The sequence below is a fragment of the Oryctolagus cuniculus genome, chromosome 4, assembly GCF_964237555.1.
Source record: "Oryctolagus cuniculus chromosome 4, mOryCun1.1, whole genome shotgun sequence".
Lineage (NCBI taxonomy): Eukaryota > Metazoa > Chordata > Mammalia > Lagomorpha > Leporidae > Oryctolagus > Oryctolagus cuniculus.
Window position 1 is genome coordinate 11,230,795 of NC_091435.1, and position 25,302 is coordinate 11,256,096.

Sequence of the window (25,302 nt, forward strand, 5' to 3'; positions counted from 1 at the left end):
CAAAATTCAAAAACATGAAATTCATAAAACAGACAAACATAACTTTCATGAACCACAGTATACCAACACCGCAAAGAAAACACTGTTTAAATAAGGCCACGATCACTCAGATCATTAAAACTCCTTAGCTGAGGGTACACCTCGATTACAAGCACACTCGATGCTAGCAAAACCTTCTTGAAAGAAAAAGACTGTTTTACTGACTTCAACTATTTGGGACTTTGATTTTCAAAGTAGCTGACATAGACAGATCATTGCAATTAAACCTAGGCCTTGAAGATTATGATGGGGACTGGCACTATGGTGGAGTAGGTTAAGCCTCCATCTGCAGCACCAGCGTCCCATATGAGTGCTGGTTCTGCTCCACTTCTGATCCAGCTCCCTGCTAATGGCCTGGGAAAGTAGTGAAGGATGACCCAAGTGCTTGGGCCCCTGGGCCCACATGGGAGACCTGGAAGAAACTCCTGCCTCCAGGCTTCAGATCAGCCCAGATCCAGCCATGAAGCCATTGGGGAGTGAACCAGTGAATGGAAGACCTTTCTGTCCGTAATTCTCCTTCTCTCTGTAACTCTCCCCTTTCTCTGTAACTCTTCCTCTCAAATAAATAAATAAATAAATCTTAAAAGAAAACTAGGATGGCCTCAGGACAGTCACCGTGGCACAGCAGGTGAAGCCGCCACCTGGGACACCTGCATCCACTTAGGAGAGCCAGTTCCAGTCCCGGCTCCTCTGCATCTCATCCGGTTTTCTGCTAGGGCCCCTGCCACCCACTCAGGAGACCCAGATGGAGTTCCAGACGCCTGACGTTGGCCCAGCCCAGCCCTGGCTGTTGCTGGAATTTGGAGAATGTACCAGCAGATGGAAAAATCTCTTTCCATCACTCTACCTTTCAAATAAATACACAAATCTTTGGAAAAAAAAAAGAAAATTATGATGGCCCCAACCTGAAGCTCCCAGGAAAAGACTGGGAATGATTTTTCTCAAATTCAGAAAATAGATTAAATGAACCAGTATGCAATAATAAATGATATCATGAGAATGATAAAAAGTAGCTTTCCATACCCCTTTAACCAGGTAGGCAGCACCTATTAATATCCGATTTTACAGGTGGGAAAGCTGAGGCAGAGGTAGTAAATGACTTGTCCGAGTCACATGGCCACAGGTGTCTCATGTTCGATCCTGGTTTCAAAGTCTCCACTCTGAACCACTATCTGGTATGACCAGCACACAAGCGTCACCTTTTGGATTCAGGAAACTGCCATGTCACACAATGTAAACAAATTATACCTCCATTCTCCACTGCTGAAAATTCACTTCTACTTGGAATGTGGAAATTCAGTGCAGAATTCCTTTTAACTTAAACATTTTACTTAGAAATTTCAAAGCATCTCCTAAAGAAGCATAGAGAACACATTTTGGGAGGGATAGGGTGTTAACTGTTACCATAAACCACAAAAAAATTAAAATTAAAATTGTTTAAAATTTTCTACCAAAAAGATCACCATTTATATCATTCATAATCATCTAATTTCTGAAATCAAAATGTGGGGACTTTATAAATATAATTGGACTATGTATTATATGGTCTATTTATTAGGATTTTCCTATATTATATTTTCTGTTTATTTCTATTCTGTGGGAAAGTAAATGTTTAATGTAGTAAAAAATACTAAATAATAAAAGCATTTAATAAACTTTGAAGACAAGAAAAAGATGGCTTTAACCAACATACTCTGGAGTTAATCCTAAATCTCACCCCCAAGAAAACCATAACTATTTTTCTGAACAGCTTTAAGACTTTGCCACCTTCCACTGGCATTAAAAAAACAATATAAACAAACACACACAGAAGAAAATAGTACTATCTAGCTTCATGGTTAGGTGGGCTGAGCTCTGTGCGGTTGTGATGTGCCCAGCCCACTGACATCAAAGACCTGCCTCATGACTGTTTCAGTTTAATTTCCATAACAAGTGTTTATAATTTATAGTATATCATTGGGACAGTTAGCCGTTCTTGTTTCTTAGAGTCTAAAACTAACAAAAGCAAGCATTTTTTAAAAAAATATTTACTTATTTACTTGAAAAGCAGAGCTACAGAGAAAGAGAAAGAGAGAAATCTTCCTTCTGTGGGCTCACTCCCCAAATGGCTGTAACAGCCAGGGTTGGGCTGGGCGGAAGCCAGGAACCAGGAACTCCAAACACCTGGGGCATCTTCCATGGCTTTCCCCTGTGTGTTAGCAGGGAGCTGGAGCAGAGGTGGAACAGCACAGACTCAAACCAGAACCCTGATACAGGACGTTGACGTCACAAGCAGCAGTGTAATCTGCCGCGCCACAATGCCAGGCCCAGGAACAAGCTTTGGGCGCAGTGGCTAAGGCGCACCACCTGGGATGCCCTCATCCCATACAACTTGCTTCTGATTCCAGTTTCCGGCTAATGTGCCCTCTGGGAGGCAGCAGGTGACGCGTCAAGTGTTCAGTCCCTGCCACCTGCCTAGGACACCCAGCTGAAGTTCCTGTTCCTGGCTTCTGCCTGGCTTAGCTCCCGCAGTTGCAGACATTTGGGGATGTGAACCTGCAAATGGAAGATTTCTCTCTCTCTCTCAGCCTTTCCAAGAAATAAAAATAAACATCTGGAATGAACTGCAATTTAGAAAGCAAATACCCAGTAACAAAATCAGACACGCCAAAAAGATAATGATTAAATTTCTACAATTTACTACAGGAAAAAACTACCAACACCAATATTCAATAAAAACAGACAACAATGTGTCTGCATTCTAAACTGAGATGCCAGTTCTTCTCCTTTTGGAGTCAAGCTGAATTTGCAGTTGAAAACAGGGAGAAAGAGGAAGACAGAGTGGCACTCTGAGTCGGCTGGGGACGCCCTTGGTGGCACGCTAACTCAGGGGTTTTGGTTTCACATCAGGCTCTCTGGTTGCCACTGTTATTAAAAGGCTGTGAACCGGAAACGTATTTTAGTCATTAGCATGCAAATGAGCATTCCAAGTGTCCCAATTTCCTGTATAATTCCATTTATCTAAATAGTAGTAGCTTGGGAGCATTCTGTGAACTAACCAAAAACTTCAGGGGGTACTTATATATGCAACGATTTATATATACACGTGTTTGCGTTCACAAAAGCAACCCACACATGTACATGTTAATGGATCTTTCTGGCGCTGTGACAACTTGGAGAAGCCAAAGAATAGGGAATACTAAAAGTTCTTCCAGATGGATCCACTACCCACTGAAAAGACTTACCTTTGGGCTTCCTCTTTCTGTTTCTCTAATTCTATTATCTTTCGCTCCTGTTCTTTCTGTTTCAGTCGCTCAGCCTCTATGGACTTTTGTTTCTGGAGTTGTTGTTTATTATGCATTTCTCTTAGTTCCTGTAAGATAATCAAGAAACAGTTTATGTAATGACAGGAAGCCATAGACCAGTCAACTGTAAACATGCAACATTTTATGGTGGGGAAGGCGAGGGCACTTGGGAGACAACATTTAGGGTTGAAAAACGATAACTTGGAAGACTCAAATCACTCTCCATGTTGACATGACTCATCTCCAGCGGCTGCTTAACTCCACATTCCAGCGAGTCTAACGCATTATACTGTTTGCCATGTTTTGCTTTAGAAATCACTCACTCACTAGAGATGGGCGGAAGAGGAGCTTAACTGCTAAAGGTGCAACAATAATACTGGCATGCAACCAGCTTTAGAAACGGCAAGGATCAGGAATAAAGTCTCCTTGTTCTTCTGATAACAAATCGACACCAACTTCGACTGGCTTGGAAAACACATGACAGCTCTTCATACCCTACCTCCATTAAAAACCTCACTTCCCTCTTAGGATACACTGCTCAGAACAAATGGACTTCTCTGCTCCATGACCTTTCTCTTTCCCCCAGCGTCTATTTTCCTTCAAACAGCACCTCTTCACTCACTACATCCACGTCTGATTCAACTGCCCCAGGTTGAAGTAAAAAGGCTATAATCTGCTGACCACCGCGGCTCCAATCTCCTCATCTCACGCTTGCTCCAGGAATAGCAGTAATTTCCTTGGAAGGCTACTCAAAAAAGTTCTATGATATTTAAAGCAAATGGAAAACACCCAAAAGTAGGAGGAATAAGAGAACATCTGTCGAGGGAGAAACCGGCTCTTTGCACAGAAATCAAATGGCCACCAACCGATTCAATTACAGAAGCTCCCCTTACTTGGGTCAGCAACAAATCGGATGAGTCAAAGTGGGTAGCAAAGTAAAGGATGTATTTCTAGTTACATTCTGTGTGGCTAAAGAGGGCTGTCCTCCAGATGGGTAGTTCAGGGTGTGCATATGGTCAGATTTAAGGACTAAGACCTGCCTTGATAACTGGAAACTCTAAATGGTCACATTGTCTTCTAGGTCTAAATTCCTACCCTTCAGCTTCTTTCTGAGACTGAACAAATCGATGGAAGAGAGTGGCAGATAGAGGGCTTATCTGAAACAGGCCAGGGTTAAAATGTGCTTGGGACTAGAGGAAGGCCAAATAGGTTAGTCTAATCTTTTCATACTGGTTAACTGCCCTGAGCATAAAGTTAGAATGCACCTACAAGTGCTTTTCAAATGTAAGTGATTTTAAGAAGAGGAACGAGATATAAGAAACAGTTTAACTTAAGATTGGGGGATGGAGAAAGGTACTTGGGGGAACACTGGAGGAACGGAGAAGGGAGGGGGACCGGCAGGCCTCTGGCGTGGGAGAACTCAGCAGGAGCTGCTGGCCGATCCAGGCAGGGGGCAGCGGTCGGAGATGACTCTGTACAAGTCCCTATGGCAGGAGCTCTGGGCACATGGCTTCCAAAGCAGGAAGAGCTTGTGGGACAGCAGCTTAGCTAAGCAGGGGGAAGAAAAGGCCAAGGATGGAGAAGGCTCACTGTGAGTGCTCAAAGTTCCGAGACAAGGAAATCAACACCCGGGAAAAAAGACTGCCAGTTCTCATCATCCCTCTCACTGTCACACCATGGGATGTAAAACTTAATTTCAGTGTGTTAAAAATTCACCTGTAGTTGCTTCCATAGTGATTTACAATCAAGAATAAACAGGAATTTTTAATAACATGAATCAACAGTCACACTACTTTTTTGATTTTGGTATTTCAGAGACGTATCGAATAACAGGGTCAGTTCCTACCATTAAGAGAAATCTACATTTGGGCTCCTTAGTTTCTCACCATGAAAACAAAAACTATATAAGAATGTCACTAACTCAAACTCTGAGTGTCCTGAGAGGGAACAGAGCCAGAAAAGCAAGTCCGCACACAGACAGCGTGAGCCTACTCCATCATTAGCCCAAAGGCAGAGAGTCCCTTTAACAGGAAGGGTAGGAAGTAAAGGAAAGACTGACACTTTGGGAGGCCAGTATTGAGCCCAGTTGGTTAGTTAGGCCACAGCCTGCAATGATGCTGGCATCCTGTCTCATGGCCCTGCTTCGAACTCCGGCTGCTCTGCTTCTAAACCAGCTCTGGACTAATGTATGTGGGAAGGCAGCAAAAGATGGCTCAGGTCCTTGGACCCACCACCCCCAAGACCTGGATGCAGTTCCTGGCTCCTGGCTTCAGCCGGCTCAGCATCAGCCTTGCAGCCATTTGGGGAGCGAACCAGCAGATGGAAGACTCTATCTCTGACTCTGTCATTTTGGCTTTCAAATAAATACTTGAAAAAAATTTTAATTTTCTCCCTATTTTAAAATTTCACCTTCAATAACATTAAAAAAAACCATAAGTTGGTTCAGAAAGAATAATTATGGCAAAAGACTATAATTAAAGGTTACCAAACTGGGAACTAAGAAACCAGGATTTAACAGGAGGCCCCTGACTTGGCAGCCAGAGCACCTTTGGGATTTCTTTCAGCAGTAGGATTTGCTGACGTCTCAGACTGTTCACCACGTGACACTACATTCTTCATTTCAGTGTCTCTGGACTTAAGGTTTTATTCTTACAGCAGGAATAAACCAGAAAGGTAGAAAAAAAAATAGAACAAAGAGCCAAAATTAAACACAAAGAAGTAAGAAATGAGAGGGGAGGAATAACATTTTTGTCTGATGTTAGGGAAGCTGATTATATATTTAAGAAAGAAAAGTTATTTCATCCAGGAAACATGTATTTACAGCAGAATGATAGTCAAAAGATTTGACAGTCGGCACTGCACAACCAGGCAGAACCTGGTCAGGGTGCACCAATGCATCAGACAGCCATGGACACACATACAGGTTTCTGGGAACTTCTGGGGACTTCCCATGTTGCCAGAGAATTACAATACATTTCCTTTCTACGCTGAGCTCCAGTCAACAGATGTGCACACTGGACAGTTAAGACAGATGAAAATAACATTAGTAATATGTTAAGAAAAACTTTTACAAAGAAGAGCAATGGATAAGGAGTGAATTTGAAGATTCTACAGGGAAAAAAATCATCTCAATAAATTTTAAAACTAATTTTTAAGAGGCTGGCGCTGTGGTGTAGTGAGTAAAGCCACTGCCTGCAGTGCTGGAATCCTATTTGGGCACTGGTTCGAGTCCCGGCTGCTCCACTTCCAATCCAGCTCTCTGCTGTGGCCTGGGAAAGCAGTGGAAGATGGCCCAAGTGCTTGGGCCTCTGCACCCGCATGGGAGACCCGGAAGAAGCTCCAGGCTCCTGGCTTCAGATCAGCCCAGCTCCGGCTGTTGTGGCCATTTGGGGAGTAAACCAATAGATGAAGACCTCTCTCTCTATCTCTGCAACTGAGCCTTTCAAATAATAAATAAATCTTTAAAACATTCAAAAAGATTCAAGTACAACGAGTAATTTTAGAGCACCCTTTTTAATTCTTTCCAAGAGGAAAAACTTCAAGGTGAAAATGAATTTGGTGTCATTAGTATCAAGAGTTAGTATCTCAGTCATGGCTCATTCTAAAAATAATTTTTTTCCCAAAATCAATTAACTCTATTGCCATACATCTCTTGGCTAGATATCTATCTAGCGACACGGTATTGATTGCACATCAATGAGTTCTACTCAAGGGTACAGTATGTTTTACAATAGGTAAAGCGCAATAATCCAACATCATTTTCATTTTTTAAGATTTATTTGTTTATTTGAAAGGCAGAGTGAGAGAGAGAGGGAAAAGACACAGAGATATATTCCATCTGCTGGTTCATTACCCAAATGTCTGCAACAGCCAAGGCCAGCCCAGGTAGCAGTCAAGAGTCGGGAACTCCACTGGGTGTCCCCTGTGGGTGGTAGGAACCCATGGACATGGGCCATCATCCACTGTCTCCCAGGTGGCAGCTTAACCTGCTGGGCCACAGTGCCTGCCCCCAACATTAGCTTTTGATAAAGCATAATACTTAACAAATAAGAAATTATTAAAGAAGCATTCAGGTAGTTTTACTTAAATATTACAAACATACGGGAGAAATAAATCTATAAAATGACTAGTATATCTAAATTAAAATAAGAATTCTATCACCAACAAAATATATAGAATTGTAATGCTAAAAAGCATTTCCTAGCCAGGGCATAACGAAGCTCGGGCCCTGTGAATACCACGAAACTACAGGCAAACTTGAGTTACATGAGCATTTTTCTGGCAGAGATAGCGTGTTACTATTATTAGAGTCTCAAGATGGTGCTTGATCCAACACAGATTACAAACCACCATAAAAAAATTGGCACAGATTTTGTCTAGTATTAGTTAAGATAAAATAAAAATCAGCTTGCTTTCAGTATCTTACCATAGACCAAAAAGACAAAAATCACATTTCTCCTAAACAAGATCTTTGGATCCTAAAACATCTTTGGACATCTTATGGTATGAAGCCCAAGTATTTCAAAAGCAATAACCTTGACAAATCGAATCCTGAAGAAGATCCCACTATTTTTCCACTGAGAAATAAGGTGCATTTTCAAGCCTACTGAAGATGGTTACTCTACTGCTAAGGCGAAGGGCACAGAATCCCTTGATTTCATACCCATGACTGGTTCTTCATTTGGCCTGACACTCATGCTAGGGGAAGTGATGTGACCTGAAATGCAAAGTGTCCACCAAACAAGATGAATGGGATTTGCTTTCATAAACATTACGTTGTATACATGCTAGTGCAGAGAAAAAGAACTAATTAGCACTAGGTGCCTATGAAAGGAGACTAGCAGTTAAGGAAAATTTATTTGCTAATTATGACATCTAATTGTTGATGGATTATTTTGCTTTTGGTTTTTACACCAGAATGTCTCTTGGAAATGAGACAAAAACAAACATAACTTCATTAATTACTCAAAATTCATGAACTCAACACCGTAAATCAAAACAAAATCTTTAGAATACATGTCATCCTTCTAGCAGTTCTTGTACTTTTAACAATGAAATGATCTCATAAGAAATTATCTCCATATAGGTCTAGCACCAGGAATTTCAGGCATCTGTGTTGTCATATTACCTGCAAAAAGTCTAAAGTAGAAGTGCCTCATGTAAATAAACAACATATCTCATCAAGGGACGATATGCACATAGCATACTATATCAGAATTCTTATAGGCTTTCGTTTAAAAATACTCTCCACCACCAATTAAGTGGTTGTGAAACAAATTAAAAGCTTTTAGAGAAAGCTAGATAACACACCAGTGAGGACAGGGGAATCTAAAAATCTGAAAAATACCTATTTCAGAACACAGAAATTGTACCTAAATCAAGGCAAACTGATATCCATTTATCAAAAAATTATAAAGTTTATTCATCCCTAATGCATTCAAATTAGGTTGGATATAAAGAAAAAGATATATTGATAGGTTATTTGAGAAATGGTGTAGTAAGGTTTAAAAGGATGTTAAATATTACTTCTAAATCTACACTGAATATTTAGCCAGTCGTAGATCCAATTTCCCCTGCACAGTTGGTACTCAATATATCATAAGTGCAATGAAGAAGGAGGCATAGGGTGTGTGTGAAAGACAGAGAACTGGAGTACAAACTAGAAAATCCTGTCTGCAACAGAAATCTTCTCCTTGAGGCTTTTTTTTACATTACCAGAAAGAGAAAACTGACCCAAGTTTGCTTTGAAAATCTGACTTCCCCCCTCAAAACATTTCACCCTTATTCACAAAGCAATACTTTATTATTTTAAATGCATATCACTCCAAAGGGTAAAACTGTAAGACGTTTGGGCACACAAGATAATTAAAAAGAGAGTGGGGGGGAGAGCAAGAGAAAGAGAAGAAAATATATTTTCAAAAGATAGGATTCTGCTTTACTCTGTTTACCAAATCATGGTTTATTAAATAACTAAAAAACATTAAAAAATTAATTCTATAACTAAAAAATTCAACTACTCAGCCAGTAATAGCATAGGATCTGATATATTTTATCTATTAATTATTTTGAAACTTGGGAATGTTCTGATTATTTGAAATTCAAGGTATCTGTACAAGAGGCTGTAACCAGAGGGCAGGTGTTCTGCATTGTGATTAAGGCACCCTTGAGGATGCCTGTATCCCACATAGAGCGCCTACACTTGTTAGGAAACTGGCGCAGTTGTAGCCAGGTGGCCACATGGCCCAGCTACCTGAGCCAGGCCCCACCCCCATCCTAATGGGATTCGCTGCTCCTGCTTCCCTGCCCGCCCTCAGGCAAAGTTTTAAAAGGGCCTGTTCCTGCACACCTGCTCTCTTGGTCCTTCTCTCCTGCGCTCTCTTGGCCTCCCTTGGCTTCTCTCCTCCTCTCATCTCTTTTCTCCCTCCTCTGTCTCTCTCTCTTACAGTCTCCTTCTCTCTTTTTCCTTCGCCGCCCCTTCACTCCGGTCTGTTGGGTGTTCCCCAATAAACCCTTTCCCTTACTCCGGTGTCCGGTGTGCTTTGCGATGGCTAACATTAAGATATAACAACACTCAAGTCCCAGTTCTGTTGCAGATCCCAGATCCCTGCTGTGCATCCTGGGAGGCAAAAGCTGGTGGCTCAAGGACTTAGGTCCCTGCCACTCCTATGGGAGACTTGGATGGAGTCCCTGGCTCTGCCCTCACTGCTGTGGGTATTTGGGGAATGAACCTGCAGGTGGAAGTACTCTGTCTATCTATCTCATTCTCTCTGTTTCTCAAGAAAAAGAAAAGTAAATAAATAAATCTTAAAAGAAAAAAGAGTAAAAAATGTAAGAATTTTTAAAAGTTTGTACAATCACAAATAATGAGATTTAGGAAGATTTTATTACTCTAGACAGAATTGTATTTTCCAAAAGGATCATACAGGCAAAAATAAAATTTAATCTTGAATAAAATAAAATAGCAAACCATGAAACAGTCAAACATTATTCAACTCATTATGAAAAGGCAACATTGCTTTTTTTATTGCTGTCTCTGCATCTCTTTCTTCTGGGTCTTTCTCTGTCCACCATTGTTTCCCTTCATAAGCATTTTTGCCCTGAGTTCCCATTCTGTTCCCAGCTCTTTTCTTTTCCCCCTAAATATTTTGCCTTTCACTGCCTTCATAATGAATGAGCCTAAAGCAAGAGTATGAAACCAGAAGCATAAAAGCCTCTGTGAGGTAAACAACCTTGTTTACTGCAAGTGGCATTCTCATTTCCATATCAATTCAGACCTTAGGAGCAACAGGTGTCCTCATTGCAGGCAGAATTTACATTACTGAGAACTCCTCCTCTCTCCTGTAAGCAGCCTGCATTTCCCAAGTACATTTAAGGAACAGGATTCTTAACTCCAAATTAGTCCTAAAAACTCAAATGTGCAGAGAAATAAGATAACATGTGTTTTTGTTTTTGGGATAGTACACTGACTGTAATATAACACTATCTCCCGTATGCTGGAAATAAACACATAGAGCCGAATAATAACCAAGTGCTCTTTCAAAGTTTTGCAGACAAGTAGCAAATTCAACGATCCAAAATGGTTGTTATAAAGACAAGACCACAGTATACAGGACCTCGTTCAGCTCGTAATTCAGAGCTTACACCATCACACACACAACTCGTCAGAAGGACACAGTCAAGCATACTGCACGACTAATAGTAACTAGTGACTGCCAACATGTACACATGTACATGTACAACATGTACTTCCTGGAACACGCTATCTCAGACACTGAGCACTCATCTGCGTGGGGAAACCTGAGGCACAGAGCTGGAGATGGCTCCTCATTCTTAGTCTGAGAAAGATGTGCATTGCCTGAGTAGGGCCTGGAGACCTTTAGAAAGAAGTCTAAGTGGATGACGCAGCCCAGGAGAACTGCCAGGCACTGCCACACTGCCTCCTCCATTGCCACTGACTGGAAGAAAGAAATGCCCAAATGTAAACGACCATTCACATAAGGACTTGTCCAGCACACAGAGACTAGACAGGAACCAACAAGACTCAACTTCTTAACACAAAAACAGAAAACCTAGCCTCTTTGGAGTACTGGATTCCTTTTATTTGGCATACAATAGAGCCTTGTAAGCTACAAGTGATCTTTATTCTGTTATAGCTAGATGTAGGTAGAATATGTAATATTAGGCTGTCAGTGCCAAGGAAAACTGCCAGGGGCAAGCCAAAGTCAAGTACTACTCTCCAAAAAGTTCCCATCGCTAATGTTATTTGACATTTGTTAGAACCACAATTTTATGCAAATGGATAAACACAATAAGAAAAACAGCTGTCAAATGTCTCCATGTGCTGTTGAGACACACGGATTCTCCAAGAGTTCAGAGTTTTGATTTTCCTGTCAGTTGAGGTATAAAGAGAAAGTCATAATCAGATATTTTAAACTGATGTCCCTGGAACACAAATCTGAGAAGACTACTCATTTCTTAACACGATAAAATATTTGTTGCATATGGGACACATCTGAAAAGCAGCAATATTTGGTATATAAATTTGATCCACTGCATTAAAAATACTCTAAGTAATAGTTCACGCTAGCAATGATCACTAACCAAATCAACTACTATCAGTTAATTCACTGGTTGAATATTTCATTTGATCAAAAGAAAGACAAACTTTAAAATTCCTATCAAATGCCTTGAGTACTTCTAGCACAAAAGGTTACAATCATTTCCCCTCATTCTTTTTTTGTAGATTTTTTAATGCAGTTTATTAGCTGCAATAAGATTCCTATTTTCTTTGACAAGTATTTCTTGCTTTGAAGTGACAAAATTGGAAAAACACATCTCGGACTCTTTCTTGGAATATATAAATATATCTATAACATAAATGTCTTAAAATGCATGAAAAAAATAACTTTTCTCAAAAGAAAAAATGAGCCCTCAAGTCCTTTGAAATCAGAGACAAACTTACAGCCATAGACTCTAGAGCTAATGTTGAATCTAGAGCCATGGAAGTCATTTTGTTTCTTCTTTAATTAATGACAGGTATTTTTTCACAGACTATCAGATATTGGGTAGGGAAGCATGTAATTCTTTTTGATTAAAAAAAAAAAAAAAACAGAAAACAAAACAAAAACCCTGAACAGAAGAATAAACTAGGCTCTGTGGTGAAAAGGACAAAAAGAGATTATATGGGTTAAAAAATGAAGAAGAAAACTTTGGGGCAGGTATTTGGCAAAGCAATTAAGGCTTGGGATGCTCACATCTCACACTGGAGTGCCTGAATTCCAGTCCTGGCTCTGCTTCCAATTCCAGCTTCCTGCAAATGAACACCCTGGAAGGCAGCAGCTGGCGGTTCAAGTACTTGGGTCCCTGTGACCCACGTAGGAGGCTCAGATTGGGTTCTGGGCTCCTGGCTTTGGCCTGACCCCTAACTCCAGCTGCTATAACCATTTGGCTAGTAAATGAGCTGATGGAATGAATATTTGTCTCTCTCTCAAATCAAATGAGGGAAAAAAAAAGCCATAAAGTTTGTGGAAATGGAATTAAAAGATACTTTTTTTTTGGTGCAGAAAAATTTTTAAATCCATGCATATATGAGAGGTCTTCAAAAAGTTCACGAAAAAGGTATTCATGAAAAAAACTGCATGGATTTAGAGAAATTGCTGCACCACAACAAACTTATCTTTTTATTTCATTTCCTACAAGCTACTCTGATAGAACCAGGCTGGCTTGTGATTTTTTTCTAACTCTCCCATATTAATCTAAAATTAAAGTTAATGGACCAGATAAACCAAGAACAGAAAGAAATGTTCATACATATATAAGAAACTTTCTGATGCTGAAGGCAGTACCAGTCAATTTAGCCCAGTATGAGAACACACAGCATATTTTTAGGATGTTTGCTTTAGCAAAGGCAACAGCAATTCAACTGCCAAAATAATTAAATCCCCACATCTTGGCATTTATCAAAAGTCTCTCATGAGAATACAATTTTCTGATGCCTCAGTCTTGTTTTGCAAGTTAAATTTCTAGAAAAAGGAATCTTAACATGAAGGCAGAAAGTCTCACTACTGCTTGGGTTCGGAACATAGCTGATTGCTTACTGAAAGGCACTGCAAGCTTGCAACAGTGTTACATTCTTTCGCTTAAAACAGTGACAGGACATGCTGCATTAACGTGAGCATCTTTAATGTACTTCTTATTCTAGAGATGGACAACTGTAGCAGTACTATCAACGCCGACATATCACATGTGAGTGGACACAGTAAAAGAGAACATACGTAGCAGACACACATATACTCTGTGAAAGCATGAAAGCAAAGTGAAGAAAAACAGTACATTGGCTCAAATAATATTTCCCCTAAGAGCACTTTCCTGGAATTGTACAACCGAGAAAAGTTCATTACTTAATACTCTAAAAAGAACAGCACAAAAACCTCAACCTCAGATGTCTAGACAATTTGGCCTGGAATCTCATCCAAAGGTACACTGAAAATCTCAAACATGGTTCCTAATTAAAACATTTTTTTTTAGTAATAAAAAACAGAAGTTTCATTTCTCCCTAGTGTCAAAAGCTAAATTTGTCAAAGTCAAGCAAAAAGAAATTTAAGTTTGGGGCAAATGCTTGGAGTAATGAGTAAGACACTGTTTGGGGGGTTGCTGTTGTCCTAAGCCACCACCTGTGACACCAGCATCCCATATCAGCACCAGTTTGAGTCCTGGCTGCTTCACTTCCAATCCAGCTCCCTGTTTTTTGTTTTTTGTTTTTTGTTTTTTTTTTTAAGATTTATTTATTTATTTGAAAGTCAGATTTACACAAGAGAGGAGAGGCAGAGAGAGAGAGAGAGAGAGAGAGACAGAGAGGTCTTCCATCCACTGGTTCACTCCCCAACTGGCCACAATGGTAGGAGCTGCGCTGATCCGAAGCCAGGAGCCAAGAGCTTCTTCTGGGTCTCCATGCATGTGCAGGGGCCCAAGGACTTGGGCCATCTTCTACTGCTTTCCCAGGCCATAGCAGAGAGCTGGATTGGAAGTGGAGCAGCTGTCTCAAACCGGCGCCCATATGGGATCCCAGCATTTCAGACCTGGGCGTTAACCCGCTGCACCACAGCGCCAGCCTCCCAGCTCCCTGTTATAATACTCCTGGGAAAGCAGCAAAGATGACCCAAGTGTTTGGGCCCCTGCCACCCACCTGGGAAACCTGGATGGAGTTCCAGACTCCTGGCTTCAACTTGGCCCAACCCAAGCCGCTGTGGCCATTTGCAGAGCAAACCAGCAGATAGAAGACTCTCTCACCCTTCCTCTCCCCCCTCTAACTCTGCCTTTCAAATAAGTAAAACAATAAAGACCCAGATTCAGTTAGGGATCCTGGCTCTGGCCTGGCCCAGCCAAGGCTGTTGTGGGTAGGTGAGAGAAGGGACTCAGCAGATGGGAGATCTCTCTCTCTCTCTCTGACTTCCAAATCAGTAAATTAAATAAACTAAAAAGAGGTAAAATTTAGTTTAAGAAAAAGGAAAGTCAAAGAAAAACAAATATTTGGAGTGGAGGAAAGTATAATATCCAATATCCAATTTGTTAAGAATAAAATTGACTTAAAAAATTCCAGTAGTACTTAAATCTTTAAAATCCTACATGATTACTCTAAAATAATGAAATATTGTCATTCTTTTATGTAACTGCTAACATTCTTAAGATGATAAAGCTGAAAAATTAAATGAAAAACACCACATTGGAAAGAGGTTGTCACCTGCCCTCTGAGCACCAGCATTTTCCTGAGTTCTACTGTGTGAATGACAAAACCACACACCACGTCTGCCACACAGACAAAAGCAATTACTTCACCAAACAACACAATTCTGAAATGTGAAGTAACAAAACGAGGATCTACACACAAACACAATCTTAAAGGTACTGGCAGAAAAATTCTTAGTCTTTAAAAAAACAATTCCTTTCAGGAATCTTCAAAGAACATGAGAAAGATGAAGCTTTTGGAACCCGGCTTTGGGAATTCACTTTGCTGTGGTTATAAACAAACAAAAGCAGGGAGATGTATAAAAACACAATTCAGGTTAAAGACAGACATCTTGTTGGGGCCACTCACTCAGCCCTAATTTATAGATGTCAAATTTCTGTTTTACATTTTAAGGGAGAAAAATGCAATTTAGATTGTATAATGTTCATCTACAACTGTGAAGACTTTCACAAAGGTTGACAGACCAGCTTAATGAATTTTTCTGCCTGACATTAAAAGATTAAAGGGTAGGACAGACGTGCAGTCATACACAGAATAGTTACCTTCAGCTGATTATTGAAAATATCAATCTCCTGCAGTTTTGATCTCGTTTCTTTTTCCACTTCATCTAGTTGGTCTCGAAGCTGTTGCCGAGCTAGTTCTTTTGCTTCTAGGGCTCTTTTGAGTGTAAGAAGTGAATCTCCTGATTTAGAAAAACATGGCAAAACAAGAAAAACCGCCAGTGAGGAAAATGCTTTTCAATGTTTTCATGTCACATAAGGAAATTCTTGTCTGTGAAAAAGGAAAAGGTCAACCTTGAAAATGAAACACCTACTGTGCAGACTGTTTTGCTGAACTTGCTTTAGTTGGTCATTGAGTATCTGTTTCTCGGGAATAAGTCTTCCAAGCATCTGCTGAGACTCCTAGGCGAGAAGGAAGCAAACAAGGATGAGCGGAGGGAAACTACCAGGCCTGCATTCACCTCGCAGAGTTCAGATCTCTCAGACGCTAATCGCATCCCACGGCCTGGCCCACGGTGCAACTGCATTTCATCCCAGACCACCGTGCCTCTGGATTCCTTGCCAAGAAATGAATTCTGTTTACAAAATGCTTTCCACTAAAATAAAGTTGAGACAGTTATAGCTCCCTTGATATTGCTTATATTTTTGTTGACCTACTGGACAGTTAAAGGCTGTCAAAAAAAATACACTTTAAGTAGGACTCAGCAGACAGAAAACTGAAGAACTGATCTCTCAATTGCACCTGGATGCAAATGCAGTGACCCTGTTTGTAAACTAATACAGCAGTTCAAATAGGAACTATACTTTTATTCTAATCTGAGCTTTGAAACTTAATAGGGCTGAACTGTTTACCCTATACTTAAAGCTGGAAACAGCAATCAAAGAGATTTCAACAACTAGAATCTTAGCTTCTGTATGTTTTTTCAACACACAGGATGGAATTTTAAACAGGTATACTAAAGTCTTAAACCAACTATTTTTTAACTGGCACACGATAAAAGCTAAACCACCCTTTACAAGGCCGTTCGGAGTTTTCGTGGGTAACTTTCCAAACAGAATATGCTTTAATTCAGCTGAAATTACCCTGCATGGCTTCCACATGTTTGGGTCAGGAAATTTGACTTTTATTTTTACCTTGATGTAAAATAATCTCTACGTATTGACTTTGGTTTGAAAAACTGAAAATGCCTTAATTAGAAATCTTCAACAGAGACGAAGCGGCACTCTTTTTGAACAACCACCTTTACAGACTGGCCTAAATGGGATGAATCTTGTGTGCTATATTCATATATCTGAGTGGTAAACAGACTTAAGTTCAACAGAAAGTATTTAGAGGGCCAGGAGTTTGGCTCAGCATTTAAGATGCCACCTGCGACACCCATATCACACACTGGAGTGCTGGTTCAAGTCCCAGATCCTTTACTACTGTTGATGGACACCCTGGGAGGCAGCAGGTGATGGCTGCTCCGTGGGTTCATGCCACACACGTGGGAGACTCAGATTAAGTTTTGGGCTCCCTGCTTTAGACTAGCCCAGTCCTCGCTCTTGCAACCATTTGGGGGAGTAGATGTGAAAATTCCTCTCTGGCTCACTTGCTCCCTTTCTAATAAAGTGAAAATAAATTTAAAAAAATTTTTTTAAAAGAAAGGATTTAGAAGCATCTTCTCTTATGAATAATTTATGCCAAAAAGAGAAAACTATTGTTTTCCCAAAAAAGCAGAACTGAGTTTTTCCTTCTCTTATTCTCCACATAAATTAAACAATCCTGATCCCAAAGTTTATTTCTAAGACTAAATATCAAGAAGCCTGGCTCAGATCACTGAGACTGTTTTAAGTATATAAACCAAGTACTTTTCTTCCTTCAAACTATGTATCATTTTTCACTTACTCCTTTTTCAGGATTCCTGGTTTTATTTATTTTATTATCACTAACTGGATATTCTAAGCATCAATCTTAAATACTAAAAATGTATTAGTTCATACCTTTACAAATACTGAGATAATAAACAAACACATGCCCTTTCCCATTAAGGTTTCACGGGGAATATATCTTATGAAATTTCTCATCAATAGTTAATGAAAGGCCAGAGTTGTGGTACAGCCACTTAGGTCACTGCTGTGATAATAGCACCACACGTTTGGAGCACTGGTTTGGGTCCCTGCTGCTCTGCTCTGGATCCAGCACCTTACTGATGCACCTGGGAAAGCAGCAGAGAATGGTCCAAATAATTACTTCCCTGTAACCCATGTGGGAAACCCAGATTGGAGTTCCTGGCTCCTGGCTTCAGCAAGGCCAACCCTAGCTATTTTGGGCACCATGGGAGTGGACAGACTGGTGGAGGATGGATGGATTGATTGCGCTCTCTCTCTCTCTCTGTCCCCTTTTCTCTGTCATTCTGCCTTTCAAAGAAATAAAAATGGATGAGTAAAGGGGCTGGCATTGTGGCATAGAAGGTTAAGCTGCCAACTATGATGCCAGCAAACCATATGGGTGCCGTTTCACGTCCTGGTAGCTCCACTTCCAATCCAGTTCTCTGCTAATGCACCTAGAAAAGCAGCGGAAGATGGGCCAAGTGCTCGGGTCCCTGCTCCCAGCATGAAATCGAGATGGAACTCCAGGTTCCTAGATTCAGCCTGACCTAGTCCTGGCCATTGTGGCCATTTTGGGAATGAGCAAGTGGATGTAAGATCTTTCTCTGTCTTTTCCTCTCTCCATAACTCTGCCTTTCAAAGAAATAAATAATAATTTTTTAAAAATATTTGCTGGGGCCGGCGCCGTATTCTAGTCCCGGTTGCTCCTCTTCCAGTCCAGCTCTCTGCTGTGGCCCAGGAGGGCAGTGGAGGATGGCCCAAGTGCTTGGGCCCTGCACCCGCATGGGAGACCAGGAGGAAGCACCTGGCTCCTGCCATCTGGGGAATGAGCCAACGGAAGGAAGACTTTTCTCTCTGTCTCTCTCTCTCACTGCTGTAACTCTTCCTGTCAAATAAAAAAAAATATTTGCTGTGCTGATCTGAAGCTAGGAGCCAAGAGCTTCTTCAGGGTCTCTCATGTTGGTGCAGGGACCCAAGTACCTGGGCCATCCTCTGTTGCTTTCCCAGGTGCATTAGAAGGGAGCTGGATTGGAAGTGGAGCAGCTGAGACTCAAACCGGTTGCCATACGGGATGCTGGCAGCACAGCCAGAGGCTTAACCCACCACACCACGGTGCTGGCCCCCAAAATAAATCTTTTAAAAAATTAATGAAAAGAGAAGCTGGTATTGTGGTGTAGTAGGTAAAGCTGCAGCCTGTGACGCTAGCATTCCACATGGGCACCAGTTCATGCCCCGATTGCTCTATTTCTCCTGCTAAGGGCCTGGGAAAAGCAGTAGCAGCTGACCCCAGTACTTGGGCCCCTGCTACCCATGGGGGAGACCCGGATGAAGATTCTGGCTCCAATGTGACTCAGCAGTAGCCTTTGAGGGCATTTGGAGAGTGAACCAATAGATGGAAACTCTCTCCTTGTCTCTCTCTCCGTAACTCTGCCTTTCAAATAAATACATAAATCTTAAAAAAAAAAGACAAAGTTAATGAAAAGACACAGAGTATCTATACATATACTTCAAAAAGTACAGGCATGTTTTATTTTAAAATGAACTTCTGATACTGTTTACTACATTTATTCATAGCCTAAACTCTCATAGTGATGAGGAATTTCTCAGAAATAAAAACTGATAGAACTTAAAGGAAAATGGACAAATCCACAGTGATTAATATAGCAATAGTCTTCTCTCACAGTAGCTGTTAAATCACAAAATCAGTAAGAACAAAGAAGACTGAAGCAACATCAGGATTCAACCTGACCCAACTGTCCTCATGGGTCACTCATCCAAATGTGACAGAGTACACACTGTCTTCAAATGCAAATGGAATACTCACCCAAACAGCTCACTGGCTGGGCCCTAGGTGTTAGTAGATTTAAGAGGATCAAAACAGACTGAAGTCACACAGAATATGCTCTCAAATAATGACATAAGCAAATCAGAAGCCAATGATATACTTGGGAAAAAAAACACCAAATATTTGGAAGCAAAACAGGATAATTCTAAATAACCCATCAGTAAAACAAGAACTGTGAACATCAAAAATATTTTGAGTTAAAAAAGACTAAAAGTACAACATATTTTTGTGGAATATCACTAGATTTATAGCTTAAAATGTGTATCTCAGAAATGAAGGTCAAATTTGGTTACTTAAGCTTCCTCCTTATAAAGTTAAAAACAAGGAAATTAAACTCAAAGTAAGTAAATGAAAATAATAAATAGCATAAGTAAATGGAATAGAAAACAGATGCATCACAGAGGAAAATCAATAAAGCCAAGAGCTTGCTGGATTCTTTTAAGTCAATAAACTTCGATCTGGCTAGATTGATCACCAAAGGAGGGGAGAGCAAGAGGAGGAAGAAGATTCATGTTAACAGATGGTATTGTGGTGTATCAGGTTACTGCCACCTGCGATGCTGGCATCCTACATGGGTGCCGGCTGGAGTCCCAGCTGCCGCTCTTCAGATCCAGCTCCCTACTAAGGCACCCAGAAAAGCAGCGGAAGGTGGCCCAAGTCCCTGGGTCTCTGCAGGGAAACCTGGATGAAGTTCCTGGCTAATAGCTTCGGCCTGGCCCTTGCAGTCATTTAAGGAGTGAACCAGTGGACAGATCTGTCTCTCTATGCAAATCTGCCTTTCAAATAAAATCAATAAATCTTAAAATTGGGATGGGGAGGGTGCTGTGGCACAGTAGACTAACCCTCTGCCTGCAGCGCCAGCATCCTATATGGCACTGGTTCCAAGTCCTAGCCACTCTGTTTCAGACTGAGCTCCCTGCTGAAGCTCCTAGGAAGGCAGTGGATGACCGCCCAAGTACCTAAGCCCTGTCACCCATGTGGGAGACCAGAATGGAGTTCCTGGCTCCTGGCTTCAGTCTGGTCCAGCCCTGGCTGCTGCAGGTATTTGGGGAGTGAACCAGCAGAGGAAGATATCTTTTCCTCTATCACTCTGCCTTTCAAGTATATAAATAAATGAATAAATAAATAAATCTTAAAATAAGAGAAAAATAGAAAAAGATGCCCAACACTATTATTCTTCTGGAAAATGCAAAATAAGGCCACAAATAAATACCACTACACATCCACCAGAAACGTTAGAATTTTAAATACTGATAACACAGAAGCATGCCTTTAGCATAGCAATGAGGATGCCCACATTTCATACTGGAGAACTTGGATTCAACCCCTGACTCTGATTCCCGATGCCAGCATCCTGACTCAGGGAGGTAGTTGTGATGGTCCAAGTAACTGGGTTCCATGCGGGAGCCCTGGGTGTGACCCCTGCTCCTGGCTTTGCCCCCGCCCAGCCCTGACGACTGATGGCATATGGGAGGGGACTCAGTGGATGGGAGCTCTGTTCCTGCTTCTCAAATAAAATGTTCACAAAACAAAATATGACAACACAGAGTGTTGGTAAGAATGAGGAATCAATTGCTTCAGTTACATGGTGCTGGTTAAAGATACAAACACAATGGAAATAGTGTGAGTTTGTTGCAGGACTAAACATACACTTACTTACATGACACAGTAACTTTTCTAAAATCTTACCCAAGAAAAACAAAACAAATTTCCATAGAAACATTGGCATATAAATACTCACTGCAGTCTTATGAAAGAACCTGAATGTTAGGCAACAGGTGAATGGACAAATAAGGAAGCACTACTTATTGAAGAAAGGAAACATTCAGTTGACAATATGCAAATCCTAAAAATGTCACTCTGAGAAAAAGAAGGCTGACATAAAAAAGTCACACACAAAGACCAAATATGATAATCTGTAAGTAATACTTACATGAATGGGATACTCCTGCAGCTCAGTGCTTCATACCCAGTCAGGTGATACTTCCACTTTGGACAGGCAGTAAAACGGAAGCAGATAGCGAGGGGGCGCTGAGCCTAATGGGTAGGAGGCCCACTTCCCACACTGGTGTACACGAGTTAGTTTCCACTCTAGCTACTGATTAGCTTCCTACCAACACAGATCCTGGCAGTCAGCAGCAAGGCTCCCGGCACCCACGTGGAAGACCTGGATTGAATTCCTGGCTCCTGTCCCCCAGGACAGCCCAGGCCCATTTCAGGCATTTGGGGAGTGAACCCTCTCTTTGTTTTGCCTCCTAAATAAATTTTTAAAAACTACATAAAAAAAAATTAAGACAGACCTGCTAACAGTCCTTCACTTTTTCCCCAAAATATTCTCTGTACCTAAATCTCTCACAGCCCCCTCTAAACCACATATGCTGATTTACTGTGACCATGCTGTAGATCTGTCCCAGCAGCTCCATCCACAGCGGGCTCATGGCTGTATCTGGCAGGACTCTGGTCCCACTGCTGCGGCCTGCGGCTTCTTCTGTCAGACCTCCATGTTGCTTGGCCCCTCGCTGCTTCCAAGTCTCTGTTCCAACATCCCTCACAGAAAGGCCTGTCCCCACGACCTTGGTTAAAGCAGCTCCTTCTTATCGAAGGACTTCCGGTCCCCTCCCCTACTCACTTTCCATGGCACTTCTGACCTTCTAAGAGTACCCGTGGGTGAGTGCCTGGCCCTCCTGCACACATGGAGACGGGATGCCCCTCTGTGCTGTTCACTGTGGTAGCCTCAGCGCTCACAAGGGCACAGGCACACACAGCATGTGCGTATGGCACACGTGTATGGCACACGTCTGTCACGTTTGTTTGCTTGACAACCCACTTTCCAGGCAGCGGCTATGCCTATGTCATCTTAGCCTCCCAGAGCCTATTACATGGAAGATGCTTCATGTCTGCTGAATGAATAAGTGAAAAGAACTGGGGAAAAGCGTGGACGCCTAAAGCTTTTACAGGAAGTATTTTCCCACCTGTAACTGCTGCTGGAGGTGAGTGATCTCAGCGATTCTCAACTCTCGGGATTTGTTTGTGCTCTCAATTTCTTGCCTTTGGGTGGTCAAACGACATCTAATATCTTGAAGTTTTCCTTCCAGTTGATGCTTTTTATCATTCTTTAACAAATGAAAGATGACAGGAATTATTACCATTTTAAAGGTTCAATGTTAATAAATTTCCAAAGCATTACCGAAGTCACTCACTAGAGCTTCTAATTCAAATTCCAAGGTCTTTTTCTTCGCTTTCAGTACAACTATGTCCTCTTGTTCTTTGTTTCTTTGATTGAGAAGTTCTTGTCTCCGATTCCGTTCCCATTCAAGTTGCCGTTGCCTTTCAAGTTCCCGTTTTGCAGCCTGTGACATTCATAAGCCATTTGTTAACTGCCGTTCTGACAATAAACAACGTCCTTAACCACAGTAGTGACCAGTAGGGCTTTCCACTTAGCGACGAAGCATGACCAAAAAATCATATTGCAAAATAACAAAAAAAATTACAAAAATGCTGTGTTCCTTCGAGGGGAAGAAAGGGATTATTCAGGACCGTATCCATTACACGAGAACTGTCGGGATTATTTCACCCCTGGAATTCTATTCTTTATGCCTTAAACAATGCCCGAAGTGCTAAACAAAAGTATTCTTTCTTACTGACTTACAAAAAAGGAAGGAAAATTTCTTTATCTAGAGAAAGCAAATTAAAACCGCAAGAACAAAAACTTGGCTTTCTTTCACCAAGAGCAATCACGATATACAGTTTGAGTATCCCTTATCTGCAGTACTTCATACTGCAAGTGTTTCAGATTTCAGAGTGTTTTAGAGTTTGGAGTATCTGCTGACGTTACCAGCTGAGAATTCCTAATTCTAAAATGTAAAACCCAAGCATTTTGAGCAGTTTTGGACTCCAGAGCACTTCATGTTTTTGGATCTCTGGATTAAGGAACACTCAACCTGGATTTCAAATTCTCTTAAGTCTCTGATTCAGACCTCTGTACCTTCCGTTAATTTCTCTGGAACCACTGAGTTTGTCTCGGCGCTGATGACTGCTCGACAGAGCACCCGGCACCCTTATTGTACTCACCTCTAGCTTTCTCGTCTTCCAACTACATTGTAACACCGTGGACCACAAGTAGAGTTTCTGGTCCCCACTGTGTCTCCACGTTTATTTTTACGAATAAACACTCTAAAATGTTATTTCTTGTATTTTTTTTTTTTTTTTACATTGAAGAATGGAAGGCTGTCTATCTTAGCTGGTCACTTGGGAAATTAAAATCGTACTATTATCTGTGTGTAAATTCCTGAACCAAAGGCAACTTACGGTTTTCTATATCAATCAACAGGTCATGAAAACAAAGTAGTGTTTTGTTTTTGTTTTTTTTAAATAAACAAAAATCGGGGCCAGCGCTGTGGCATAGTAGGTAAAGCTGCCACCTGCAGTGCCGGCATCCCATTTGGTTCGAGATCTGGCTGCTCCACTTCCGAATCAGCTCTCTGCTGTGGCCTGGGAAAGCAGCAGAGGACAGCCCAGGTCCTTAGGCCCCTGCACCCACATGGGAGACCCAGAAGAAGTTCCTAGCTCCTGATCAATGCAGCTACAGCCATTGCAGTCAACTGGGGAGTGAACCAGCCGATGGAAGACCTCTCTCTCTGCCTCTCCTTCTCTCTCTGTGTAACTCTTTCAAATAAATAAATAAATCTTAAAAACGGAAGGAAGGAGGCAGAGAGGGAGGGAGGGAGGGAGGGAGGAAGGACCCTCATCTTCATAGTTCCTTCACATGAGAGAACCATGACACTGATTCTGTAACAAAACACTTAAACTGGAAAGGCAAACAACAAACTGGCTTGGTCCCTATCCAGGTGTGGCATCAAATTCATGAAGCTTCTTATAGAATATAGTGAGGATTCCCCAGAAATATTTTTTAGTGTTCAAGAAAAGGTTGGGGCAGGTTTTGTGGTGGAACAGGTCAAACTGCTACTTGGGACATCCACATCCCTTATCACAGTGCCCAGAACTGAGTCCTGCCTCTGTTTCTTTTTTTTTTATTTATTTGAAAGGCAGAGTTAGGCAGTGAGAGAGAGAGAGACAGAGACAGAGAGAAAGGTCTTCCTTCCGTTGGTTCACACCCCAAATGGCTGCTACGGCCGGCGCACTGTGCTGATCCGAAGCCAGGAGCCAGGTGCTTCCTCCTGGTCTCCCATGCGGGTGCAGGGCCCAAGCACTTGGGCCATCCTCCGCTGCCTTCCTGGGCCACAGCAGAGAGCTGGACAGGAAGAGGAGCAACCGGGACAGAACCCGACACCCCAACCGAGACTAGAGCTCGGGGTGCCAGCGCCGCAGGAGGAGGATTAGCCTAGTGAGCCGCGGCGCCGGCCCTGCCTCTGCTTCTGACCCTGCTTCTGCTATTGCTTCTGGGAGGCAGCAGATCATGGCCCAAGTACTTGGGTTTCTGCCATCCACACGAGAGGCCCAAATGGAGTTCTTGGCTCCTGGCTCCAAGCTGGCCCAGCCCCATCGATTGCAGTCATCTGGAGAGAAAGCAAGCAGATAGAAGATTTCTATCTCCCTCTGTTACCCCCTCCCTCCCTCCTTCTCTGTCACTCTGCCTTTCAAATAAATAAATAAAACTTTATATTTGGTATAACATCATAGGAGTTTAAAAAATTACTCAACCCCTAATCTTTATATGTTTACATACACGTACAAATACAGAGAATAGAATATGGGAAAACACTTACCTGGTGCTAGAGACTATCATCAAAAATTTATACAGAAATGTTCATAACTGGGGTAGGCATTACGACAAAG

General features: G+C 41.6%; 1 protein-coding gene across 14 annotated transcripts in view; it reads right to left on the minus strand.

Annotated features, from left to right (window-relative positions):
- Window positions 1–25,302, minus strand: part of ITSN1 (intersectin 1) — a 222,353-nt gene that overhangs the window by 89,995 nt on the left and 107,056 nt on the right. For all 14 annotated transcript variants that reach the window (XR_007914559.2, XR_011387720.1, XR_011387719.1 and 11 more), the window contains 5 exons: window positions 22,707–22,856; window positions 22,479–22,619; window positions 15,884–15,971; window positions 15,612–15,751; window positions 3,264–3,391 (listed from right to left, as the gene is read on the minus strand). Coding sequence is in view for 11 of the 14 variants with exons in the window: in XM_051833603.2 (XP_051689563.1) it covers window positions 3,264–3,391; window positions 15,612–15,751; window positions 15,884–15,971; window positions 22,479–22,619; window positions 22,707–22,856 (647 nt within the window). In the remaining 3 variants the exon portion in view is untranslated. The remainder of the gene's footprint in view (window positions 1–3,263; window positions 3,392–15,611; window positions 15,752–15,883; window positions 15,972–22,478; window positions 22,620–22,706; window positions 22,857–25,302) is intronic.